The sequence below is a fragment of the Echiichthys vipera genome (assembly GCF_963691815.1).
Source record: "Echiichthys vipera genome assembly, chromosome: 2".
Lineage (NCBI taxonomy): Eukaryota > Metazoa > Chordata > Actinopteri > Perciformes > Trachinidae > Echiichthys > Echiichthys vipera.
Genome location: NC_139827.1, coordinates 36,462,233 through 36,487,440, shown reverse-complemented (window position 1 = coordinate 36,487,440; position 25,208 = coordinate 36,462,233). Strand labels below are relative to the sequence as shown.

The 25,208-nt window shown below is 41.2% G+C and overlaps 2 protein-coding genes across 2 annotated transcripts in view; one reads left to right on the top strand and one right to left on the bottom strand.

The window, feature by feature from the left end:
- Positions 1–23,663, bottom strand: part of LOC310959938 (uncharacterized protein) — a 38,877-nt gene extending 15,214 nt beyond the window's left edge. Inside the window, exons 1-3 of the mRNA XM_083931492.1 lie at positions 23,469–23,663; positions 2,218–2,302; positions 1,963–2,073 (exon numbers count right to left, since the gene is read on the bottom strand). Of these exons, the coding sequence (XP_083787618.1) occupies positions 1,963–2,073; positions 2,218–2,298 (192 nt within the window). The 5' untranslated portion in view covers positions 2,299–2,302; positions 23,469–23,663. The remainder of the gene's footprint in view (positions 1–1,962; positions 2,074–2,217; positions 2,303–23,468) is intronic.
- Positions 23,664–23,760: 97 nt separating this feature from the next.
- The window catches only part of tmem176 (transmembrane protein 176), a 40,633-nt gene continuing 39,185 nt past the window's right edge, over positions 23,761–25,208 (top strand). Inside the window, exons 1-2 of the mRNA XM_083931481.1 lie at positions 23,761–23,872; positions 24,985–25,113. Of these exons, the coding sequence (XP_083787607.1) occupies positions 24,988–25,113 (126 nt within the window). The 5' untranslated portion in view covers positions 23,761–23,872; positions 24,985–24,987. The remainder of the gene's footprint in view (positions 23,873–24,984; positions 25,114–25,208) is intronic.

The following is a 25,208-nucleotide window of genomic DNA, read 5'->3' as shown; positions in this document are numbered from 1 at the left end:
TGTGTAGACTCAACAATCACCTTTCCTGCCTACTGAGCCTTTAAAGGGTTAATGGTGGCTGTAAGCATTCCTCTTCATACTCATGGAGGACAAAACCCTTGTTCTGTGTAAAGTGGACTTTTAAATTTCAGCTGAAGCTAACCTGAGGCTTTATGTATTACATCTGCAGACGTGTATATGTGTACATTATTTTAAACAAGGATTTCACAGCTTAGGTACCTCATCAATTATTCTTCTGTGCTTTTTGTACACACTTATGAGATGTTCAATTTTCCAGTCGAAGGGAGGCTATATTCCTACTATAGCCTCCTTTCAGATTGTAAGCTCTGCTTTTTAACTATTTACTTCACATGATCAAAATCAATTCTGTTATGTCAGCAGGATTAAATTGGGAAGTATTCATCATTTATAAGCAGTCACACAATTGCCTTTTTCATTAAACTTGTAACCAGGAGGTAATATTGGGCCTCATGCAAGAACCCTTTTGTATTCTTGTCCTAACTTTCTCTTAGGTTTTTTGTAAGGTGGGCTCACTGTGCCAGATTCAAACGCTCGTAACTTCAGGTAATATGATGAATTGTAAATAAGTATAATTAACGGCACAATATTACCATGTAAGGCTCTCTGTCCTGCCACATACTATATGTCTGGAAATGTTCAAGAAAATAGCACCAAAGAGTTAAACAAAGAACTTTATGAGCTCGGAGATCGAAGTCCTGCTGTCAGAGATCCACAAAAGAGACTCCATATACTTCATTGAATTAAAGGGCTTGCTAAATGGAAGGAATGGGAGAACATAACATGTCACTAAAGCTGTGTCACCAGCTACTGTCACTTCTATAAAAAATAAATGGTTTGATATGAAAATGGCTTAAAAAAAAACATCTTGCCACAGTCAGGTGGTCAATGACTGCAAAAGGAGGGGGAGTGTCTGTCGGACATTGCAACAGAGGATGTTCCTCTTGACAGGGAAATTAATTCAAAGTCATTAAATGTACAATCCATTGGAGAAAAACTTTGGCTCACAGCAGACGAAATGCACATGACTCGTACCACAGGTCTGGACTTCTCATAACTTGTTCTTACTTTATAGAAAATTCAAAATACAAGAAAGTTATCCTCAATCACTCCAACAGGCCACTTACGCTGAAATTCCAGCGTTAAATCATCCCAGGGTCTTCAATGGGCTCCTTCCTTTGGGATTTACTTCGGTAATCCACTGAGAGGTGCAGGGGCCAGTAGGTAAGTCTTTAAAACTATTTTAATAAACTCTGGGTCCACTAACTACGTTGTTGGTGCTTTGTTTTCTGTGTAGGGACTCTTCTCATGCTACTGCAGAGGTTTGCTGTTATTTTCAGCAGAATTAGTGGTTAAAAAAGACTGTTTAATGCCTTCGACATGCTACCCCGAGCTAATAAGTGTTAGCCACGTCAGGCTGTTAAACGAAAAAAATTGTCTCGATGGCTTATTTGATGAGTGTATTTGCTAAAAATGATCCTGGGATGATTTTACGCCGGAATTTCACTTTAAGAACCGATCATTTGGTACGAATGTTATGAGGCCCAATGTGTATGTAAGGGGATTAGCTGACAGTTGAATGTAGTAGTTTCCAGTCACCAGTGAGGGGAGCTATTAAGCAAAAAGCTGTTGATTCATTCAGTGAAACTGATGATTTGGCGCACTTACTTCAGTTTGAGGATTGAGTGATGAAGAGCAGATAGAGAATAGGGAACTTGTACAGCTGTCACCCTTACATGTCAGGGCTTGTGTATATCTACTGAGCTTATATATTACCCAGAATTCTGATATCTGTTGATGTTTTTTGGGGTTTTGTGACTGAAATGTTGTAAAAGATCAAATGCAAGTACAGACAATATGCAAGAGCTTTTCACCATTTGATATATTTGAACCCCTGTACGATAGTCAGACTAAGAATTAGAATAAAAATCATACGGTACATACTAGAATTCCCAAGACAAGTGGCAGTATGAAGAGTTTTGGCATAGTTTGGTCAGCGTACGCAAGTGGAAGAGACAACAGAACCTGGAACAGCCCCAACAGGATGGTCACCACCTACACGCACACACACACACACACACACACACACACACACACAGTTTTGGCATTACACTCTAGTGAATAACAATTAATGGAAAATTAGGTTTCAAATTTAAATCAAGTAAACTCCACCCAAAATGAGTGGGGACCTGATCTCACCGCAGCAGTTTCATGGTCAAACCAGGCGGAGAGACGATGTAACCTGGATTCAACTGCTGCCACTGCACCCTCAGAGGACATGTTCCTGCAAAACAGGGGATTGAAGTCTGATACAACAACGGAATTGATGACTGAGATGGGATACTCTGATTCTACGATATACCATAGCAGGTAAAAGCAGGTAAAAGGCAAAGCCTCCATTTTAATCCTGTGGATGTAGAGATATTAATGCATGTAATGTATATGCAGACTGTGCACATTTATCTTTAAAGAAAAAAGCCTTAGTCAGAGGAGGGAAAGTGTCAATAAGTTAGTCCAATAAAGTTTTATTCTGTGTTCTCCATTAATTCATGATTTAAAGTTGTACTCCATAAGAATTGAAATAAGTTTTTTCTAGCTGCCTCCTTGTCAGTGAGTCTGTTCTTTCAGAGCCTCCATCTTGTCACGTTCATGGTCACTATGTCTGTTGACTATTTATTAGGGCTCGAGGGCTACGCTACAACTGGAACTGTGAATATTAATGCGCTCATACGGAGAGTATGAGCATGTTTTTCGCCGAAAGTGTAACACCGCTGCAGCAGCAAAAGAGAGGGAGACTCTGCGGGAGAACATTGCTGCTCGGGTCAGTGCGTAAGTTTAAATGTAGTCCTGTTGCAATCACAGTAATATCACAGGGGGAACTGCTTGAGTGGTAGCCTATTAATTTATTTACTGTAGACCGTTTTATTCACCGCGGGAGTTCTCCTCGTTCATTCTGGTTGGTGTGTACATCCCACCTCAGGCCTGTGTTACTGAGGCCCTGCAACACCTGGCTGACCAGATAACGGAGGAGGAGAGGAAGCATCCAGACTCCCTGCTCATTGTGCTGGGGGACTTTAACAGAGCAAACCTCAGCCGTGAACTACCTAGATACAGACAACAGGTTAAGTGTCCCACCAGGGACAAAAACGCTCTGGACCATTGCTACACTGTTTTAAAGGACTCCTATCGCTCTGTTCCCCGTGCAGCTTTGGGGCTCTCTGATCACTGTATGGTCCATCTTGTTCCAAACTACAGGCAGAAACTCAAATCTGCCAAGCCTGTAGTGAGGACTGTGAAGAGATGGACCACAGAGTCAAAGCTGGAGTTACAGGCCTGCTTTGACTGCACTGATTGGAGTGTTTTTGAGGCTGCTGCTACAGATCTGGACGAACTGACTGACACTGTGACAAGCTACACCAGCTTTTGTGAGGACATGTGTGTGCCGACCAAAACCTTCTGCACATACAACAACAATAAACCCTGGTTCACTGCAAAACCTAGGACGCTTCGCCAGGCCAAGGAGGAGGCCTACAGAAGTGGGGACAGAGTCCTGTACAACACGGCCAGGAACACACTGACAAAGGAGATCAAGGTGGCAAAAAGGTGCTACACTGAGAAGCTGAAGAGCAGTTTCTCAGCTAACGACCCTGCGTCAGTGTGGAGAGGTCTACAGGACATAACCAACTACAGGAGACCATCCCCCCACACTGCAGTGAACCGTCAACTGGCTGACGACCTGAATGTCTTCTACTGCAGGTTTGAGACGCCAACTTTCACACCCATCACCCACTCCACCATCACACAACCCTCATCAACCCTCCCTTCCCCCCCACCGTCACTCAGGATCTGTGAAGAGGATGTGTGTCAGCTCTTCAAGAAACTAAAGACCAAGAAAGCTCCAGGCCCAGACGGTGTGCCACCCTCCTGTCTGAAGGTCTGTGCTGACCAGCTGACCCCCATCTTCACCCAGATCTTCAACAGATCCCTGGAGCTGTGTGAAGTCCCCTCCTGCTTCAAACGCTCCACAATAATCCCGGTCCCCAAGAAACCAGCAATCACAGGACTAAATGACTACAGGCCTGTGGCCCTGACATCTGTGGTCATGAAGTCCTTTGAGAGACTGGTGTTGAGCCACTTGAAGGACATCACGGGACCCCTGCTGGACCCCCTGCAGTTTGCATATCGGGCAAACAGGTCAGCGGATGATGCAGGGGGGGGGACTGCACCACATCCTGCAACACCTTGACACCCCGGGGGCTTATGCAAGGATCCTGTTTGTAGACTTTAGCTCGGCTTTCAACACAATCATCCCGGACATTCTCCACTACAAACTCTCCCAGCTCACCGTCCCAGCCTCTACCTGTCAGTGGATTACTAACTTTTTGACTGACAGGAGACAGCAGGTGAGGCTGGGGCGGATCACATCCAGCACCCGGACCATCAGCACAGGCGCTCCCCAGGGGTGTGTGCTCTCTCCACTGCTCTTCTCCCTTTATACAAATGACTGCACCTCGAGTGACCCATCTGTCAAACTCCTGAAGTTTGCAGACGACACAACCGTCATCGGTCTCATCCGGGACGGTGACGAGTCTGCTTACAGACGGGAGGTGGGACAGCTGGCCCTCTGGTGCGGTCAGGACCATCTGGAGCTAAACACGCTCAAAACTGTGGAGATGACAGTGGACTTCAGGAGCCGCCCCCCCACACTGCCCCCCATCACCATCCTCAACAACACCGTGTCTGCTGTGGAAACCTTCAGGTTCCTGGGATCCATCCTCTCCCAGGACCTGAAGTGGAGCCACAACGTGGACTCCATAATCAAAAAGGCCCAGCAGAGGATGTACTTCCTGCGTCAGCTGAGGAAGTTCAACCTGCCCCAAGAACTGCTGATCCAGTTCTACACGGCAATAGTTCAGTCTGTTCTCTGCACCTCCATCATTGTTTGGTTTGGATCGGCCACCAAACAGGACAAGAACAGACTGACACGGACAATCAGGACTGCAGAGAGAATCATTGGTGTCAAACTGCCCACTATCCAGGACCTGCACTCATCCAGAGTCAGGAAAAGGGCAGTTCACATCTCTGCAGACCCTTCACACCCTGCACATCACCTCTTTGAACTTCTCCCCTCTGGCAGGCGTTACAGAACTCTCTACACAAAAACAGCCAGACATAAAAACAGTTTCTACCCCCAGGCCGTCACACTGCTGAACGACTGACCCCACCCGACACATCACACACACATGCCAGACATACAAGACACATGCACCTAATGCACCTTATGTATATCATTGTAAATAATATAACAAAGATATTTATAACAGCCTGGTCACTTTACATTGCACAATTATTTTATCTTTCAATTTTAAATTTCTCATATTTACTTGTTAACCTATTTTTAATACTACCTCTATTTTTTATCTTAAATTATTGTTCTGTGTTGTTCTGTTATTGTTCTGCTATTGTTATGTAAATGTTATTGTTATTGTTATGTTTAGGTTTGTCCTGTTAAATGTTTGTAAACTGTGAGAAAAGTATAAGCTTTGCAGGTTGAACTTCCTCAGCTGACGCAGGAAGTACATCCTCTGCTGGGCCTTTTTGATTATGGTTCAAACAGGTAAAACATCGGCACAATCTCATGGTGACGCCTCATTTTGAGCATGTTTTACATTGTAAAGTAAAAATTACCGTAGGTGGCTGTTTTATATGTTGTATAAAAAACTCCCATTTGCAAAAAAACGCAGCGCAACACACAATATCTGCTGGGATGTGAGACCATGACTTTTGTTGTTAATGTTGGAAATGTAAGGACGGATGAGGTTGTGTATGTAAATTAAGGACTGTGACATGAAACGGTGTTGTGCCATATTCAGAACCCCTGCCGTGAAATGCACCCCCTCGCATTATAGATGATATTCTGGATCAGAAGGCTGTTGTTTCCACCTATAGGAGTAGTTTATATACCGGTAACCCAATTAAAAGCACACACTTTTGAACCCATGAATTGCAAGAAAAGCTGGGGTTATATTTAGGAAACGCTTAGTCAAATACATTCAACTTGCTCGAAAGATTCATTTCATTCATTTTGTAATTATGGCTGCAGTATATTAAGGACGTCTATGCGCGGTCTGATAATCATCTCTCGACGAATATTTAATTCTCTGTGCAGTAATGCTGCACCTTCATCCACGGGATCGTTTTCAAAAGGACATGCCATGCCACGTGAAATAGTCACCACCTAATATAACTTCTAATGTAGACCTACTGAATGATTTTTATACGTTGTATAAAAAAAACTCCCTTTTGCAAAAAAACGCAGCGCAACACACAATATTTGCTGTGATATGAAACGGTACCGCTCAAAAAGAGAATTGCCTGGAAATGCAAGAACATCTATAATCAATAGTTTGATAATCATCTCCCGACGAATATTTAATTCTCTGCGCAGTAATGCTGCACCTTCATCCACAACCTTCGTCCCGACCAGGTTAGTTTCAGAGAGCATGTTACCATGGTAACTGACCGAGAGGTTTAGTTACCTCTCTTTGTGAAATAGGCTAGAGTTACCCCTCTGTCTCTGGTTTGAGTTACCTCCCTTTGTGAAACGGAAAACTCAGAGTTTCCCTCATTCCAGGGTTAACAGACTCAGAGTTTTCACTAAACCTGCTTTGTGAAACGGACCCCTGTGCCGTGGCCCTGAGGTGCAAATCACAACAGAAAATAGAAAAAGGCAACAGCAAATCCGAAAGCACAACAACATATCGTAAAACAAAACAACAAATCCTAAAGCACAATGACAAATCTGAAACCACAACGACAAATCTGAAACCACAACACCAAATCTGAAACCACAACGACAAATCTGAAACCACAACGACAAATCGTAAAACACAACAACATTAACTTCTACCGGAAAGGGTAGGTCTCACTACGGTGGCCCTGAGGGGCAAATCACTACAGCAAATAGAAAACACAACGCCAAATCCCAAACCACAACGCCAAATCCCAAACCACAACGATAAATCCAAAACCACAACGACAAATCTGAAACCACAACAACAAATCCCAAACCACAACGACTAATCCCAAACCACAACGCCAAATCCCAAACCACAACGACAAATCCAAAACCACAACGACAAATCTGAAACCACAACGACAAATCTGAAACCACAACGACAAATCCCAAACCACAACGACAAATCCCAAACCACAACGACAAATCCAAAACCACGACGACAAATCCCAAACCACAACGACAAATCCAAAACCACAACGAAAAATCCAAAACCACAACGACAATTCCCAAACCACAACTACAAATCCCAAACCAGAACAAAAAATCGGAAAACACAACAACATTAACTTCTACCGGAAAGGGTAGGTCTCTCTGATCAGAGGATGGACCCACCTGATTGGACAGACAGACTGTCTTTTAACAGGAAGGAGCGATGGAAACCCGCTGCAGCTCTACATGGCCGTGTAACGTTAGGGCGCTCTGATTTTCCCAGTGATATGACGGGTTTCAGAGTGAGATATTGAAGCCGACACTGACACACATGTGAGGCAGACAGCTGCTGCACCTCCTTCAGTGCTTTGTCAGCCTCCGATGCTGTCGACGCCCAGGTGGGAGGGATGGCAATGGCCGTGAAGATTCAGCTGGACGAAAACATGAACTCTGCATCGTAAGCTTAATTTCTTTATGTTTGTGAGCGTCCACATAAACCAGCATAAGTGTTTCAGTCATCAGAACTGAAGTGTGGTTAGTACTCTTGCTGTAAAGAAGCCAAAACACACCAGCTAACAAGCTAACGCTATTGTAAGCCTGCATTAGCGGTAAGCATTGGATTTTATCAAACCTAACGTTACAGAAATCTGTAACATCAGTTCTACATGTGTTTTGTTCTACATACTAGATTTTATTTGTATACTATATTTTCTTTACTTCTGTATTTCTTCACAAATGATCACATTGTGAACTGCATAATGTGCTTTTTCTCCAGGCTTCTCTTGGCAGTCCTGCTTTTAAACCATGATGGCAGCTGAGAGGTAGATGGACCAGTGATGGTCACGTCTGATCGCCCTATCATGGAGACGCTGAATCACTGAATGTGATCTAAAAGCATGTGTTTGCTTCCTCAGCCTTCACGTCGGCCCTAACAGAGTCAAAGAGAGGTCTACATCACATCATCATCTCATCAAAGACTGCTGTACCAGAGAGCCGTGCTGCCTGCCATTTCCACGTCCTGCCAGAACATCACCGGGGACAGCTGGACAAGCCTGTCTCCCACACAACATTTGCAGTTTAACACAGGACATCAGTGTGAAAGTTTTAAGCTTAAGATTATTATTCGTCAAGAAAAAGTCAGACCAAAGTCTAAAATTCATATGAATAAAAAAAATGTTTACTAAAACATTGCAAGATGTTTGTTTTTACCTTTGTCACTAGTCACGTTTGCATATTTTATTACGTTGAGAAAAAAATGTTCCATATAACTTATGATTGTCTATGTATTTTGATCAATTAAAACATTTTTCTAATAATAAAATAGTTAATTTAGGATCGTACAAATCTAATGAGTGCTTTCTAGTTTTAAATGGATACATTTTTTTTTAAACTTTTGACCATTTGGCACATCCACATTCATATTTCAAAAAGATCCAGTCTTGTGTTTTAAGTTTTGCTGGTGCAGTTATACTTATTTTACATTTATATTGCAGAATGTTTCTTATTTTTTTAACTGTAGTTCCTGAATATAAAAGTACATGAATAGTTTGTATATTTTGCGATGTTGGTAAATAGTTTCACTTCTGTATGCAGACCTAACATTAATGCTGTAACTGATCTTAACTGCATAAAATGTTTTTATACAGTATGACACTGATTATTTTTGTAGACTGTCACCTTAACGGGACATTTCATAATCTAAAGTCCTTCTCCTTCTGGAAACTGTCTCCTGATGATGGACCTAGTGAAGGTAAGGGTTTTCTGTGGCGGCCACAGGCCGAGCAGACGACCTGCATCTTAGCTATGTAATAATACTGCCTGGTTATATAGACACAATATCTACAATGAGAGAAACATTTCAAAGGTAGATATAGGTAATGATGATCTCATACATGGTCTGCTATTTCCAGCGAGACTCGTGGTCACTTTGGATGGCCAGAAACATATCTACACTACTCCGGAACGGGCCCAAAAGGACTAGACAACGCGCCTCCCGTCTAAATTTGGATAAGACACTGGCTGAGATATGAGAATAACGCACTAAAAGATAAATGGCTATTTTTATTTTATTTTTCTATCATTACTATTATTTTGACTTTTCCCTCATGTATTTCTACATTTTTATATTGATGTATGATCTGAATAGTGTGGCAAAATGTAACCTGGTTGTGGAACGCTTTGTGAATGACTTTGCGCCTCCCCTGATTGGATCATGGATTCTTTTGTTCTTTTTGTTGGATTTCTGCCTATTGGCATTGTTGTTTGTTTTGGGTATGTGGGTGTGTGTGTATGTGTACCAATGCGTCAGGAGAACAGGGTAAATTGATTAAGAGTATGAGTTTAAGGAGGATAACTTATAATTGTTTAGGTGAAGGATGAGTTTGTCAGTCATCAGAATTATATCATGGAATGCTAATGGGATCACAAATAAAGTCAAACGATATAAGATACTTTCACATTTGAAATCTCTAACATGTAACGTAGCAAGGCTTCAAGAGACTCATTTGTCTAAAAATCTCTAAAACTAAAACAGAGATGGGTAGGCCAAGTCTTTTCAGCTTATGTTAGTAATTCCTCAAGAGATGTCAGCATCTCAAGTACTACTGTATTTAAAGCACTGGAAGTAATTCCTGACAAAGAAGGAAGATACATAATAGTTATGGGACTCTTGCACAATCAAAAGATAGTGTTTGTCAATATTTATAATTCTAACAATGGACAAGCTCTATTTTTGAACAAATTAAATATATTACTTTCTAGTTACTTAAATATCCCATTAATAATTAGTGGAGATTTTAACTTAGTAGCTCAACGTAATATGGATCCGTCTAAGCAACCCTTACCAACAGATGATAAGCTTGCAGCAGCTCTTGGGGAATTTCAGACAAATACAGGTACATCCGATAAATGGAGGTGCTGTAATGGAGAGGCACGTGGATATACTTTCTACTCAAAGGTCCAACTCATATTTGAGGATTGATTATATACTGTTAATTAGCCAGATGATCATTAATGTTGTAAACTCTAAAATTCATAACATAATCATATCAGATCATGCACCCATCTCTGTCAGTCTTTGCCCTTTCTTGGAAGTGAATAAAACAAAGAGAAAAAACTGAGGATTTTTTCACCTTAAATATTAATTCAGTGTCATCAATCCAGACAGTATGGGAAGCATTTAAGACCACATGTAGGGGGTGGATAATAAGTTATTCATCTGCTAAGAATAAGGAAAAAAAGGAAAAGAAAATCACACTGAAAGAAGAGCTGAACAAGCTTGAAAAGAGCCATATGAGGGAACCAAACAATAATAAATTAAAGGATGCGGTATTTATCTGCAGAGCACAGCTACAAGAAATGATACATGAAGAAACTACATTTGCATTGTTTAAACTAGAAAGAAAATACTTTGAGTCAGGTGATAAGGCTGGTAAAATGTTGGCAATAAGATTAAAGCAAATGGAGGCTAAACATTTTATATTGAATATACACGATTGTGATGGGCAGAATGTGCAAGAACCCAAACAAATTAATAATTGTTTTAAAACTTATTATATGAAATTGTATGAAACTGAATGTGTGTTTAATCTAGAAGAAATCCAAAATTTCTTCAGTGACATGCCTTTGCCCTCATTAAAATAAACAGACAAAAAATATCTTGATGAGAAAATTACTGAGGGAGAGATAAAACGGGCATTAAAAAGCCTCTGTAATGGTAAGAGTCCTGGAGCAGATGGATTCAGCAGCGAATTTTAAAAGTGTTTTCAGGATATACTGATTCCATTCCTTGATATACTAGTCAATGATATAATCAAAGCGCAATACATGCCAATAACTATGCGCACAGCAGTCATAACATCAATACCAAAACCTGGAAAAGATCATACACAAATTAGCAACTATAGACTACTTAGCCAAACAATGACCACAAGCTCTTTGCAAAAATACTTGCAATGCGACTTGAGAGTGTGGTTCCCTCACTTGTCCATTTTGAAGAAGTAGGTTTTGTTAAGGGTCGATCCGCTGCAAACAACATAAGAAGACTCTTTCATGTCATGAATAGAGCTGCCTTATCTCAGCATCCAGCGATTATGCTATTGCTGGATGCTGAAAAAGCATTTGATCGGATCGAATGGCCGTACCTGTTCCACATATCTTTTTTTCTGCACTACAGTTTTTTTCTGTACTACAGTTCTGTTCATACCTGTTTTAACAGTCTACTGCGTGTTTACATCTTATACACCCGTTCACATTTCTGCTTACATCTGATACATCTGCTTACGTCTTTCTACATCTCATGCCGACAATGTTCTCCGTATCTAACCTGTACTAACACACTAACATCCTGACACTTGCTCTACCTGTACTAACACACTAACATCCTGACACTTACTCTTCTCTTACACTTTATTCTTGTGTTAGGTTAAAATGTTTTTGTATAGTTGCACTGTCGTATTTGCTGCTCTGTGTGCCCTGAATTGCCCTCCGGGGACAAATAAAGTTTTTTGAATTGAATTGAATTGAAATACGGCCTTGGTCCTGTGTGTATGCAGTGGATTCGTGTAATTTATTACAAACCTCTTGCCTATTTAAAAACTAATGGTATTGTGTCTCAACCCTTTGAGCTATCTAGGTCAACTAGACAAGGATGTCCAGTCTCCCCAGTAATTTTTATTTTAGCATTGGAACCACTAGCATGTGCCAACAGAGCTAACCAACAAATAACAGGCATAAACATACATGGATAGGATTTTAAAATAATTTTTTATGCAGATGATATTTTGTTGACCCTCTCAAAACCCAATGTATCAATGCCTTATTTACTTACTACCATTAAAAAATTTGGTGAACTATCGGGCTATAAAGTCAACTGGAATAAAAGCGAAGCAACTCCACTTAACCGCTTGACTTTTCTAATACACCTCAATACAACACAAATAGTGTGGAGGAAAGAAGGACTAAAATATCTGGGAATTAACATTATCTCCCCCACGGAGAAGATATTTGAACTGAATGGACCCAAATTGTTAAGAAGTATAAGGGATGATATTACTAGATGGCGCATACTCCCGCTGTCTCTATGGGGTAGAGCGGAGATCATAAAAATGAATATTTTCCCTAGAATATCTTTTTTGCTATCTCCAATTCCACTTAAAATACCAGAATATTGGTTTAAAGAATTCAAGAAATTACTAACACAGTTTCTTTGGAGGAATAAAAAACCAAGAATTAGCCTTGACAAACTTAAGGTTTGCAGGAAAAAAGGTCTGGGGATACCTGATATTCATGCTTATTACTTAGCATTTAATGGCAAATACCCCATGCTCTGGGCTTATTATCATGGACAATGTGAGGTTGGAAGCTTGCTCTGGCTGGAACAGAAAATTCTACATGAGTGTAAAAAAGATATATCCCTCTCCTCTCTCTGGTATTGTACAGATGTAAAAACTAATATCAAAGATCCCATTATTAGTTTTTCATGTAAAATAGCAAAGACCTTAGTAATGACACCTGGAAAACTTACAACATCCGGAATCTGGGTCAGATTGTAAAGCAGAATAAAATAAAACGTTTCCCTGTATTCAAAAACATATTTGCACTTAATGATAATGTTTTCTTACAGTATCTACAGATCAAATCAATTCTGGAGGAATATGTAACAAAAGGAATATCACTGGCTTCAGATGAGGAAACGGATAATATACTGAAAGAAATCATAAAAAAAAATCAAAGCACAGTATCTAATTTATATAGGTTTATTTATACCTTTTCTTGTAACATTTTGAATAAAACTAAAGCACAGTGGGAACAGGACTTGGGGGAAACCCTAACAACAGAGCAATAGGGAAATATAATGCAACTTACTTATTACTTATCAAAATGTATTAGGTACAAACTTATGCAGATGAAAATTTTACAGTGGGTCTGAGGGGGGTGACAGATGATATGTTGTCAACCAACCCAGACATCAGGATGAGTATATCGGACTATGTGGGAAGTACTTCAGCAAAAAAACTAGCTGCGTGTTAAACGCAACCTTAGCTCACAGCAGATAGCCGAGTAGCTGCCCTGGTCCACGCAGCTCTGTGAGGACGGCACGTCTCACCTCATCTGGATGTGAACATTCTCAAGCATTAATTGTATTTGTTGACCCCATTAGATGAAGCTCTTAGTTTAAAGGGGACCTATTATGCTTTTCTGACCTATAAATGTAATAATAATGTTTCATAGTCATGTTAAATAATACCAAAGCTCAGAAGCTCAGACAGAGCTTGACAGAGAGCTCCATCTAGTGGACTAGTCTAGTGGAGAAAATAAAGACAATGCTTCAGGAAGCTTCATTTGATCATCACTACATAGTGGTATGGATTTAATCCTTTAACCTCCTGTGGTGTGGCTCTCTATGAATATCCCTCCATAATGCACTAGATTTTCTCCACTAGATTATTCCACTAGATGGAGCTCTCTGCTCCATTCATTGAGCCTTTTTCTTTAAACCAAGAGCTCCATCTAGTCAACAAATACAACTAATGCTTTGTGAAGCTTCATTTGGACAGCAATACTAAGAACAATTGAAGTACAACATGAAGAAAGATCATTATGATTTTTTTCCCCAGAAAAAATCTGCCTACCCCAGGTTTAACCTAAAGGCTTGCATTAAACATCCATCCATCATTTTCAAAAGCCTGTCCCTATCGGGGTCGCGGGTACATGGGGCGTGAGGCGGGGTCCACCCTGGATAGTGATATATATATATCACATTCACACCTACGGGCAATTTAGAATCATCAATTAACCTATCACTTGCATGTCTTTGGGAGAAAGCCGGAGAACTCCACACAGAAGGGCCCCAGCTGGGATTTGAACCAGGAACCCTCTTGCTGTGAGGCGACAGTGCTAACCACCACAACACCATACCGCCCTTGCATTAAACAGGTTAAGGATATATATATATATCTGCGGAGGTAGGGTGGATATAATGAAATGGTTCAGAAAAAATGGTTGAACTGCAAAGAAAACCTTTTTCAAGGTAAAAATGTTGTCATTAGAGAATAATTATTTGGAAACTGCAAACCATAGACTGAGAGAAAGAGGGGCAGACTGTAAGGGAAAAGAAAAGAAAAGAAGAATAGTCTCCCCCAAAAAACAAAGACAGAGCACATGATCATGAGACATTCCACTAGAGGGGAAACGACAGGGAAGCCAATGAACTTAGCAGCATGTGTCTTGTATTTGTGTATTCATGTGTGTTTCTGCTGTGTGCATCATATCTGTTTGGACAGTGAGGAAGGAATTGAGAAACAGAGAGCAAAATGAGGTAGTGAAAGGGAGAAAAGGGGAACAGAGAGAGAGTGTGAGTGGGTTAGTTCTTTAAAACCACATGTCACAATTCTCTTAGGAGAGACAGGAATGCTGAAGGATAAGAAACAGATGTGGAGGGAGGAAGAGGCGGAGGAAGTAGGGAGGGAGTGAAAGGAAAGAGTTGGGTCTGAGAGTAAGGGGAGAGGGAGGTTGATAATGAACTGATAAAACCCCACAAGAAGGAAGGGCGAGACTTTTTAAAGGAGCAGTCAAGAAACATATGTATTGTATTTTTACTTATGGTTATCAATGTTGGCATTTTAGTAAGGGGGGGTTTGAGGATCTACAGGTGGCTCACCATGTCTTAACCAACACAACTGACACCATCTTTATCCTCTTAAGTGAGAGTATACATACAGGTCGAGAAGAGTACCCAAGGCAAAACTTGTCACAAAAGAGCAGAATTTGTGGGAGATACAATTGTGATGTTTCTGTAGCCATGTAGAAAAGCTGCAGGTATTGACAACGTGCGTCAAGTAGAGAAAGGGTACATATGACGTGGACAATATATATTAAGCAATAACATTGTTGAATTGATGATTACTGTGATTCTGATGTGTAGTTTCAAAGTAAAAGCCATCCAAGGATTAAAATAAGAGACATATTACACATGTGCATTCAATTTTAAAGGCAACGCCCTGTTATCACAGACTAATTCTGCCTTATAGTCGGGGAGCCAAAGTCTCAAAAGCTCAATAACATCATCATGGGTTGAACCTGACTTTTTATTTGTGTTCTTTCTGTTAACTTTGACCCCTGAGAACCAATATTTGGAGGGTCTGCTCTGCCAGAAACATTGCCAAAAAAAAGATTGTGGCCATTTTAGTGAATTTAACCTTTATTTTTTGATAGAAAATTTTGGAAAATTTTCCTCGAATCCTTTGTGGGTTGGTTAAGCTGTCAGTAAATGCATTCCAGATGCACAGAACACGTGTGGTGACAGCATCCAATGAAAAACTTTTTTCCAATATTTTTGTCATGAACGGTGCAGGGAATAATTCCGAGGAGCAGGACCCAAATGCAGACAAGGACACAGAGTAAGATTTAAACAGATATTTAATAACAAAAACGAGAAACAAACAAAAACCAGAGAACGGAAAACAGGTACAGGGTCCAGGTGGAGACGAGGGGAAAACCAAACGCAAGGATCAGGAGACGAAACACGAACGGGTGTAGGAAAACAGGAACTCGGGAAACTATAACAAAAGAAACAAAGAAACGATTTACAACCCAAAACGCAACACGGATAGACAATACGATCATCAGAAGTAGGTAGCCAATCAAGAGAGAGACACGAACCACGAAATAGCAATAACGGTCTGGCACCGGACGCGGGTCACATCCGGCTCTTTATCCGTTGCGTTAACGAGGAGATGAGCCACAGCGGGGCGGAACCACGCCTACCAGCTCCAACAGACAAACACAAAGGGAATGACACATGCAAGGAGAAACAGACAGAGGGAGACAAACTCACACAAAAGGAAGAGAATCCTGACAATTTTCTTCTTTAATTCATTGGCAATCAACTATTCCCCCAAGTTATGACATCAGTCAATATGCGATTCGTTTCACCAAACAGTATACTCATTCCACATCAAAAAAGATTAAAATCCAACCAGCCGTCACCAGCGCAGCTTGCGGACCCCGCCCATCGCACTGGTGGGTTCTTGATTTATTTATTTATTTATAAATTAATAGATTAAAGCAGTGTTCATGGAGAAAGGGAGCGAGGAAGTAATGAGAGTGTCTCCTGGAGGAGTTGTTCCAGCAGTGGCCTTGGCCAGGGCAGCTACTGAGATAGGGTCTGGAATGCAGATTAAATTGTGGTTGTTTTGGTTAGGGCGAGCAGTCGCATTTCGGTAGACATGACTGGTCTCCAATTTGATCCATATGCCTCTGCAAAGCTGCCAACTTCTCCATGATCTTTTCCAGTCGGTGTTCAATAACCGCCATCTGTGCACCGACAGCTCAATCAAAGGTGGTTCCCAGGTTATGGTGTAAAATCACCGCCAAAGTGTTCGGAGCTCTATCCAAGGTGGTATCCAAATAGCGGTGAATAGCCCAGGTGACAAAACCACCTTTTTTGAAAAACAACTGCCTGAAGCCTTATCTAATCAGAGTTCAAATTAGTTCAAGTAATAATCCCAGGAATCATATCTCATATTCAGATTCACTCTGAATCTTACTGATACAAGATAACTAAAACATATTATAATAGATTTTTTCTAATACCAAAACTATATTTTGTGCATATAAGAAGAGAAAAATGCAGTCATGTTAAAATGCAATTTACCAAACTTAGTTCAACTTATCTGGGAGTAAGCTGGTACTGCCCAATGACTACCCTGCTGTTATGAGTGCAAATAAATGTCTCAGATCATGAAAGAACCAAAGTTCCTGGCAGCAAAACCTTTAATTCACTATAATCATCTATTTTTGCTTGACATTTTCTATTAGCAGATATGACACAGAATTAACAGAAATTGAACTAAAGCAGCCCTGTGATTGACTGGCGTCCTGTCCAGGGTGTACCCTGCCTCACGCCCAATGTCAGCTGGGATCGGCTCCAGCCCCCCCCCCCCCCCGCAATCCCGATAGGGACAAGCGGTAGAAGATGAATGAATGAATGAATGAATGAACTAAAGCAAATTCTTCACTTGGCAAGAACTAGAAAACAGGATTGCCATTGTTAACAAGTAACCGACAGAATATTAATGTAACTTTCCTCTTCAGAGTCACTGCTGCTGTCACTTGTTACAGTGTGTATCCTGCTGTATTTGTTTACCGGTCCCTGGCAATGGCACCCTAGCATGGAAGTGCCTTTTTTTGCACAGGAGCAGTTCTTCTGCATCAATACAAATTAAAAGTGTGGATGGAACTGGAACTGCATTTCCAGTATCCAAACAACACCCAAATTCTGTGCATGGGGAAATATCTAGTTTGGCGATGTTTGCATTTTTGTCAATGATGGTTGCAAGAGCAGCCCTTTCCAGCAGCAGAATAAAAGCCTCCTCTGTTGGAAGTATTAGTTTTAAGAGTGTGGATTTATTGTTTAGGAACTTGTATGCTCCCGGTTTGCTCAGATCAGAATCCTGAAAGTGACCTGCTGTGCCTGTGTACACAGCTATGGTGAGGTCTCCTGCCTGGTGGAGGAGGTCATCTGTAAGTGCAACTGCTGGGTTCTCACTGAACTCTTAAAGCACAGTTGTGTTCAGGCTCATGCTGCTCTTGAACCGTGCCTTTTTTCAAGTGAAATATGGGTAACTAGTGATATCCCTACCACTAAGACTGTTGACAAAGGGCATTGCACGACACTGTGAAGGTTCTAGGGCCCCAACCATTTCATATATAGGCAGATATTAGTTATTGGTTTTTATAGATATGCAAATGTACGTATAATTAGTAAGATATTGCCAAATTTGCATATCTATTCAAACATTTTTTCGAAAATACTGTCATACAAAAAAATATAGTTTAAATGTCAGTAATCAACTCTCAAAGTTTCATAACGATATCTATGAGTTTAAAAAAATCCCAATTGACCTGCAAAGCCTCGCTTAAACCGAGGTTCTGATTTGCTTTGCTGTATCCGCCCCCTGTAGATTTCCAGCAGCTAGTTGACCATGTTGTGATCCTGGAAGGTCCTAGATATCATTTTAGGTGAACAACCATTTACAACACTACATGTTTTTGCCCCCTGGGTAAGTAGCCCCAAAGTCTAATGAGGTTCTGAACCTGTCGATTGCCAGCTAGTAATTCAATTCAATTCAATTTTATTTATAGTGTCAAATCATAACAAAAGTTATCTCAGGACACTTTACAGAGTAGGTAAAGACCACACTCAATGACTTATTTATGATTTACATAGTAGTGAAATCCTCACAGATTTATTGATTTTGGTTGAATTTTCTATTATTTTTTTGTTGTAGAATGAGTATACTGTTGATGAAAATATTGGAAAAAAGTGAGAAAACGCCAAATGTTTTTACATTAAATTGATACTAATCATGTAGAAATGTGTTTTAAGATTTCGTTTTTCATTGGATGTTTTCACCACATGTGTTCTTTGCATCTGGAATGCATTTACTGACAGCTTACCCAACCCACAAAGGATGTGAGGAAAATGTTCAGTTTCCAAAATTTTCTATCAAAAAAATAAATGTTACATCCACTAAAATGGCCCCGATCTTTTTCTCGCATTGTTTCCGTCAGAGTAGACCCTCCAATTATTGGTTCTCAGGGTCAAAGTAAACAGAAAAAACACAAATAAAAAATATGGCAGACCATGTCAGGTTCAACCCATGTTATTGAGCTTTTTAGACTTTGGCTCCCCGACTATGAAGTGGAATTATTCTGTGATAACAGGGTGTTTATTTTTAAATTTAAACCAAAATAATGAGTAATATGTCTCATATTTGAATTTCTAGTAGGCTTTTAATTTGAAACTTACACATATTTAGAATGTATTTATTCAGGATAGCCCCTTTAGGTGAATCATCTAATTTTCTAGGGGGTCCATCCATATAATGGTATACATAATACATAACACATACACACACACACACACACACACACACACACACACATACACACATACACACACACACTCACACAGACAAGACTCTCCTAACCCCAGCCAATCCCCAGATGGCCAAAACTCAACTTCATAATCACAATCAAATCATAAAAAGAAAAGTTACAGAAATACAGGCTTATGACATAAATATATTAAATACAATAATGATGTAAATGAGAAAATTAATGAAAAGTTAGAATAAAAATAAATAAATAGATAAATACAATTAAAAATTAAAAAATTCAGAACGAGAGAAAAAAATCAGAAGCAAGAGCAAGGAGTTTGTAAATGAATGAGAAGTGTAGACTTAAGATTGCATGGTAGATTGTTCCAATCTGATGGAGCTTTGAATTGAAATGCACAATGACCGAGTTGCTTTAAATATTTTAGGAGTGCGGAAAAAAAGATGATTAGTATGTCTTAGGTTATAGTGTGTACTATAAGGAATTAAAAGTTGTTTTAAGCATAAAGGCAAATTAAAATTATTCCATTTAAAAATAAACAGTAACCAATGAAAGAGTCTTCTGGCTTTTGGGGTTAACCAATTCAGAGATTCGTAAAGAGTACAGTGATGAGTCCTATAAGAACATCTAAGAACAAATCTACAGAGGCTGTTATAAAGCACAGTGAGAGGACGAAGATTTGATACTGTGGTGTTCTGATAGATAATATCTGCATAGTCAAGGAATATTAATTGTGAAATAATTATTTTCCAGACCTGTAGTGTAAAACAATCAACGGAACGATACAGTAGTTTCAAACGGCAATACATTTTCTCTGTAATTGAGTCATTGTGGGTTTTTTTTAAGGATAACTGAGAGTCAAACAAAAGGCCCAAGTATTTTAATTAATTTACATTTTGTAGTGGTGATCCATCAAGAAACTTTAAGGGCCATTCGTTAGAATGTAAACCAGATCTAGTACTGAAAAACATGCAATGAGATTTTTTTCTTATTTAGGAGAAGCTTGTTTGATGAAAACCATATTTGAACTACATTAAAATTAGATTGCTAAGAGTGCTGAATTTGTGAAATTTCAGGCTTAGAAGAGTAGATTAAAGAATCATCAGCACAAAGATGAATTTGACAGGAACAGATTTGTGGAAGATCATTAACAAAAATAGAAAAATAAGAGGGGACCCAAAGATAAGCCTTGTGGTACACCTTTTGTTATCAACTTAAAGTCTGACTGATTGTTCTGAAAGGAGATGCACTGACTTCTATAATAATTAATTAAATAATTCAGAATCAGAATCTCTTGAAACTTCCTGGGTGACCCATGGGGGTAATAAACTATAACCCTGAAGCAGAATTAGTCGGTAATGACAGGGTGTTTCCTTTAAAATCAAATCCAAATTCATATGTAATATTTCACATAATTGAAAATTTGGTGAGCTTTTAATTTGAAAGAAGAAGAATGTGTTGAAATTTCCTGGGTGACCCTGGGGGGTCATGAATTATGGCAGATGTCACTTAGGTAGTCAAACAACTCCACAGTGGCAAAGCCCCAGGGGTTGATGAGATTCGTCCAGAAATGCTGAAAGCTTTGGGTTTGGAGGGGGTGTCTTGGTTGACACGCCTCTTCAACATTGTGTGGAAGTCTGGGACAGTGCCAAGGGAGTGGCAGACCGGGGTGGTGGTTCCTCTTTTTAAAAAGGGGGACCAGAGGGTGTGTGCTAATTACAGGGGTATCACACTACTCAGCCTCCCTGGTAAAGTCTACTCCAAGGTGCTGGAAAGGAGGGTTCGTCCTATAGTCGAACCTCAGATTGAAGAGGAACAATGTGGATTCCGTCCTGGACGCGGAACAACGGACCAGCTCTTCATTCTCGCAAGGATCCTGGAGGGGGCCTGGGAGTATGCTCATCCAGTCTACATGTGTTTTGTGGATCTGGAGAAGGCATATGACCGGGTTCCTCGGGAGATACTGTGGGAGGTGCTGCGGGAGTATGGGGTGACGGGGTCACTTCTGTGGGCCATCCGATCTCTGTACACCCAAAGCGAGAGCTGTGTCCGGATCCTAGGCAGTAAGTCGGATTCGTTCCCGGTGGGGGTTGGCCTCCGCCAGGGGTGCGCCTTGACACCAATCCTGTTCGTAATTTTCATGGACAGGATATCGAGGCGTAGTCGTAGTGGGGAGGGGTTGCATTTAGGTGGGCTGAGGATCTCGTCTCTGCTTTTCGCAGATGATGTGGTCCTGATGGCATCGTCGGTCAGTGACCTTCAGCACTCACTGGATCGGTTCACAGCCGAGTGTGAAACGGCTGGGATGAGGATCAGCACCTCTAAATCTGAGGCCATGGCTCTCAGCAGGAACCGGGCGGATTGCCTACTCCAGGTAGGGAATGAGTCCTTACCCCAAGTGGAGGAGTTCAAGTACCTCGTGATCATGTTCACGAGTGCGGTGTTGCAGTCGCTCTACCGCACCGTTGTGACGAAAAGAGAGCTGAGCCGGAAGGCAGAGCTCTCGATCTACCGGCCAATCTCTGTTCTTACCCTCACCTATGGTCATAAAAGCTGGGTCATGACCGAAAGAACGAGGTCGCGGGTACAAACGGCCGAAGTGGGTTTTCTCAGGAGGGTGGCTGGAGTCTCCCTTAGAGATAGGGTGAGAAGTTCAGCCATCCGTGAGGAACTCGGAGTAGAGCCGCTGCTCCTTTTCGTTGAAAGGAGCCAGTAGAGGTGGTTCTGGCATCTAGCAAGGATACCCCCTGGGCGCCTCCATAGGGAAGTGTTCCAGACACGTCCAGCTGGGAGGAGGCCTCGGGGAAGACCCAGGACTAGGTGGAGAGATTATATCTCCACACTGGCCTGGGAACGCCTCGGAATCCCCCAGTTAGAGCTGGTTAATGTGGCCCGGGAAAGGGAAGTTTGGGGTTCCCTGCTAAAGCTGCTACCCCCGCGACCCGACCCCGGATAAGCGGATGGAGATGAGATGAGATGAGATGAGATGAGACATCAGAATGTCTCGAAACTTCCTGGGTGACACTATGGGGTTGTGTTATATCACCCTGATTTTGAATTAGTGTCTGGAAACAGAGCATTGATCAAAATTCCAATAAAATCTATTGGTATTAGCTTACATTTGTCAATTTTATTGAGCTTTTATTTTGAAAGTACAACATTTGCCAGACGATGCTGAGGATGTTTTATGAGTCTGCTGTGGCCAGTGCGATCTTCTTCGCTGTCACATGCTTAGGCAGTGGGCTGAAGGTCGCAGTCACCAACATACTAAACAAACTGAGGGCCGGTTATGTTGTGGGGGAGGAGCTGGACACCCTAACGACCATGGCAGAGAGGAGGATGCTGTCCAGGCTCCGGTCTACCCTGGACAATGTCTCCCATCCTCTCTACGACACAGTGGCCCAGCAGAGGAGCACCTTCAGCAGAAGACTCCTCGCACCCAGATGCACCACAGAGCGCCACAGGAAATCTTTCCTGCCTGTGGTCATTAAACTATACAAGGCATCCCTAGGAGAGTCTGTCACCCCCTCTCTGTAATTCAGCCTCAATCATAAACAATCTGTTCTTTGCATATTTGTACACTACTTTTGATCTGTATATATTACTATTGTAATTTTGATATTTTATATATAGTTATATATATACTGTTTTATATTTCTGTTTTGTATCATTTGTATAAGATTGTTGTTGTTAAATGTGTTGTTTGTATAGCTGGAGTTTGAAACAAAAACAATTTCCCCCTGGGAAGTATTTCTGATTCTGATATCACAAAGTCTGTAAATTTTATTCGACAGTATTTTCTTTTATGAATATTATTTTTTTGCAGTTTTCCAAGCCTTTATTAGATAGGACAGACAGGAAATGGGATGAGAGAGAGAGAGAGAGAGAGAGAGAGAGAGAGAGAGAGAGAGAGAGAGAGAGAGAGAGAGAGAGAGAGAGAGAGAGACATGCAACAAAGGGCCACAGGTCGGAGTCAAGCCCGCGACTGCTGCCTCCAGGACCTTCAGCCTCTTTACATGGGGCGACTGCTCCAACCACTCAGCCAGCGGCTGCCCCAGTATTTACTATTATTGACCGACTTTTGCTGTGTACCCTGTACCCGAGGAATGCTTTTATTTTGAAACCAGTTTTTTTACCGTGATGGCTAGTATATACACGTACAGCAAAAACCTGGGTCGGCTGGCTTGACCGCAGTGGCTATTCAAAGTACAGAAAGAGGCCATATACATGGACGGGGTACATAGAATGATAGATAGGTATCACCGCTTATTGTTTCAAATAGTCAAATAAATCGTTCATTATAAAGCAGTGGGTTACTTACCTCGACTAAATCTTGCAAGTGCAGGGATGCCTGAGATGTAGATGATACCAACAGGCTCTGTGTGTCACTCTATTCTTCACACGAACTTTTCACGGTGAAAACCCCCGAAAACAAGTTCTGGAATGCACGAAACAAGGAAGGGAGGAAGGAGGAGCTGATTGTCCGCTGCTTGTCCCCGAGTACAAATCTCTCTCTCTCTCTCTCTCTCGCTCGCTCTCTCTCTCTCTCTCTCTCTCTCTCTCTCTCTCTCTCTCTCTCTCTCTCTCTCTCTCTCTCTCTCTCTCTCTCTCATAAACACATCCTTGCACGCATCCGCCTGCAAAAGACAGAAGGCAGGGAGTGGTCAAAAGACGCTAAAAGTTAGAAAGAAGGACAGCACTGTTAAATTACTTCGAGAGAAAAAGGTAGGAATGATTTTGTTCCATCTTAATAACAAGACAACAGCTGAACTGTATCGTGTTACCTGTTAGACTGTGTGTAAAGTCTATTAAATCTGTGGAATGAAGTGATGATGAAGGATGCGATCCGTCGGTTGGCTGTAGGTGCACAGACGCACAGTACTGTGTTTTGACCAAACACCGCGGGCTTCAACAGCCAAGTCAAATGAGTCTCAAAACAGACGCAAAACGCTCGATTCAATATGTGCGCAATGTGCGCGCAAACGATCATCTAGGCTGGTGACAGGAAGTGCTGCGTAAAGTTCTTACTGGATTCAAGCCAAGCTGGGAGATGCTGTAGTTTGGGAGCCATCGCAGTGAAAGTCGGTTTTGTGTTTGAATGTGATGGCGTCATCACTATCACATTGTATGCCTTTTTGATATGATTGTTGTACAGTTACGTGCTAGTTCCACTGGATTACATCACCTTAGATTTTCATTATAAGTGAAATGTGTGTCACATCTGGAACAGTGTGCAGCACCTCACTGTTGTACTGCAGAAAGCAACATCTTTTCTTTTTCAATCATGAAATGGTGCTTTGCTGCAAAAAAACACAATATACATCTGTTACCATAGTGGAGCAACCACATATGTCACCCGTATTGCTATTTGTTACACTTTAATATATATTTTAAAGTGTAACAAATACCAATAATACACCAAGTAATAACATAACAAAAAGCTGTTGTTTATCTTCTCTAAAAATCCTTTGTTTTTTGTCTTCATATACAATAATAATCTGTTAGCATTTATATATTAGTTTAAGATATTCCATTATTATTACCAAACCCCAAAACAAAAACAAGTTTCTATTTTTAAGGATCAGGTTTACAGCATAGACAGTATAAAAAATGGACATAGCCTCTGCGTTGAGGTCCATTCTCTCGACTTGATCCAATCATACTTACCTACGGGAGTCGCCATCTTGTCAGACTTTGACTCCGCCTCATTTCACATACAAAGTGGAGAACATAGGTACGTTCCCCTGTGAGCTCAGTATCTCAGGCAGTGTCCTCATAACAGTGTGTATTGTATACCTGTGATTCTGTATGAGCTGATCTGTACGGTGGCCCTGCAGGTGATGGCGGTGGCGGTCTCCAGGGATCTGACGGTGCAGGTGTTGGAGGATGTGAATGCTGTCAAGCTGACAGACACACAGCAGGCTCTGAGAGCTGCCATCCAGAGAGGAGAACCCAAATCTCTGGGGGTGAGTCCAGAACTCTCTCTCTGAGGGAGTGGAGTTCCAGTATTACACAGACACCACACATATAGGCTTAAAAGGAGGATGTTTAAGGAAAAGGC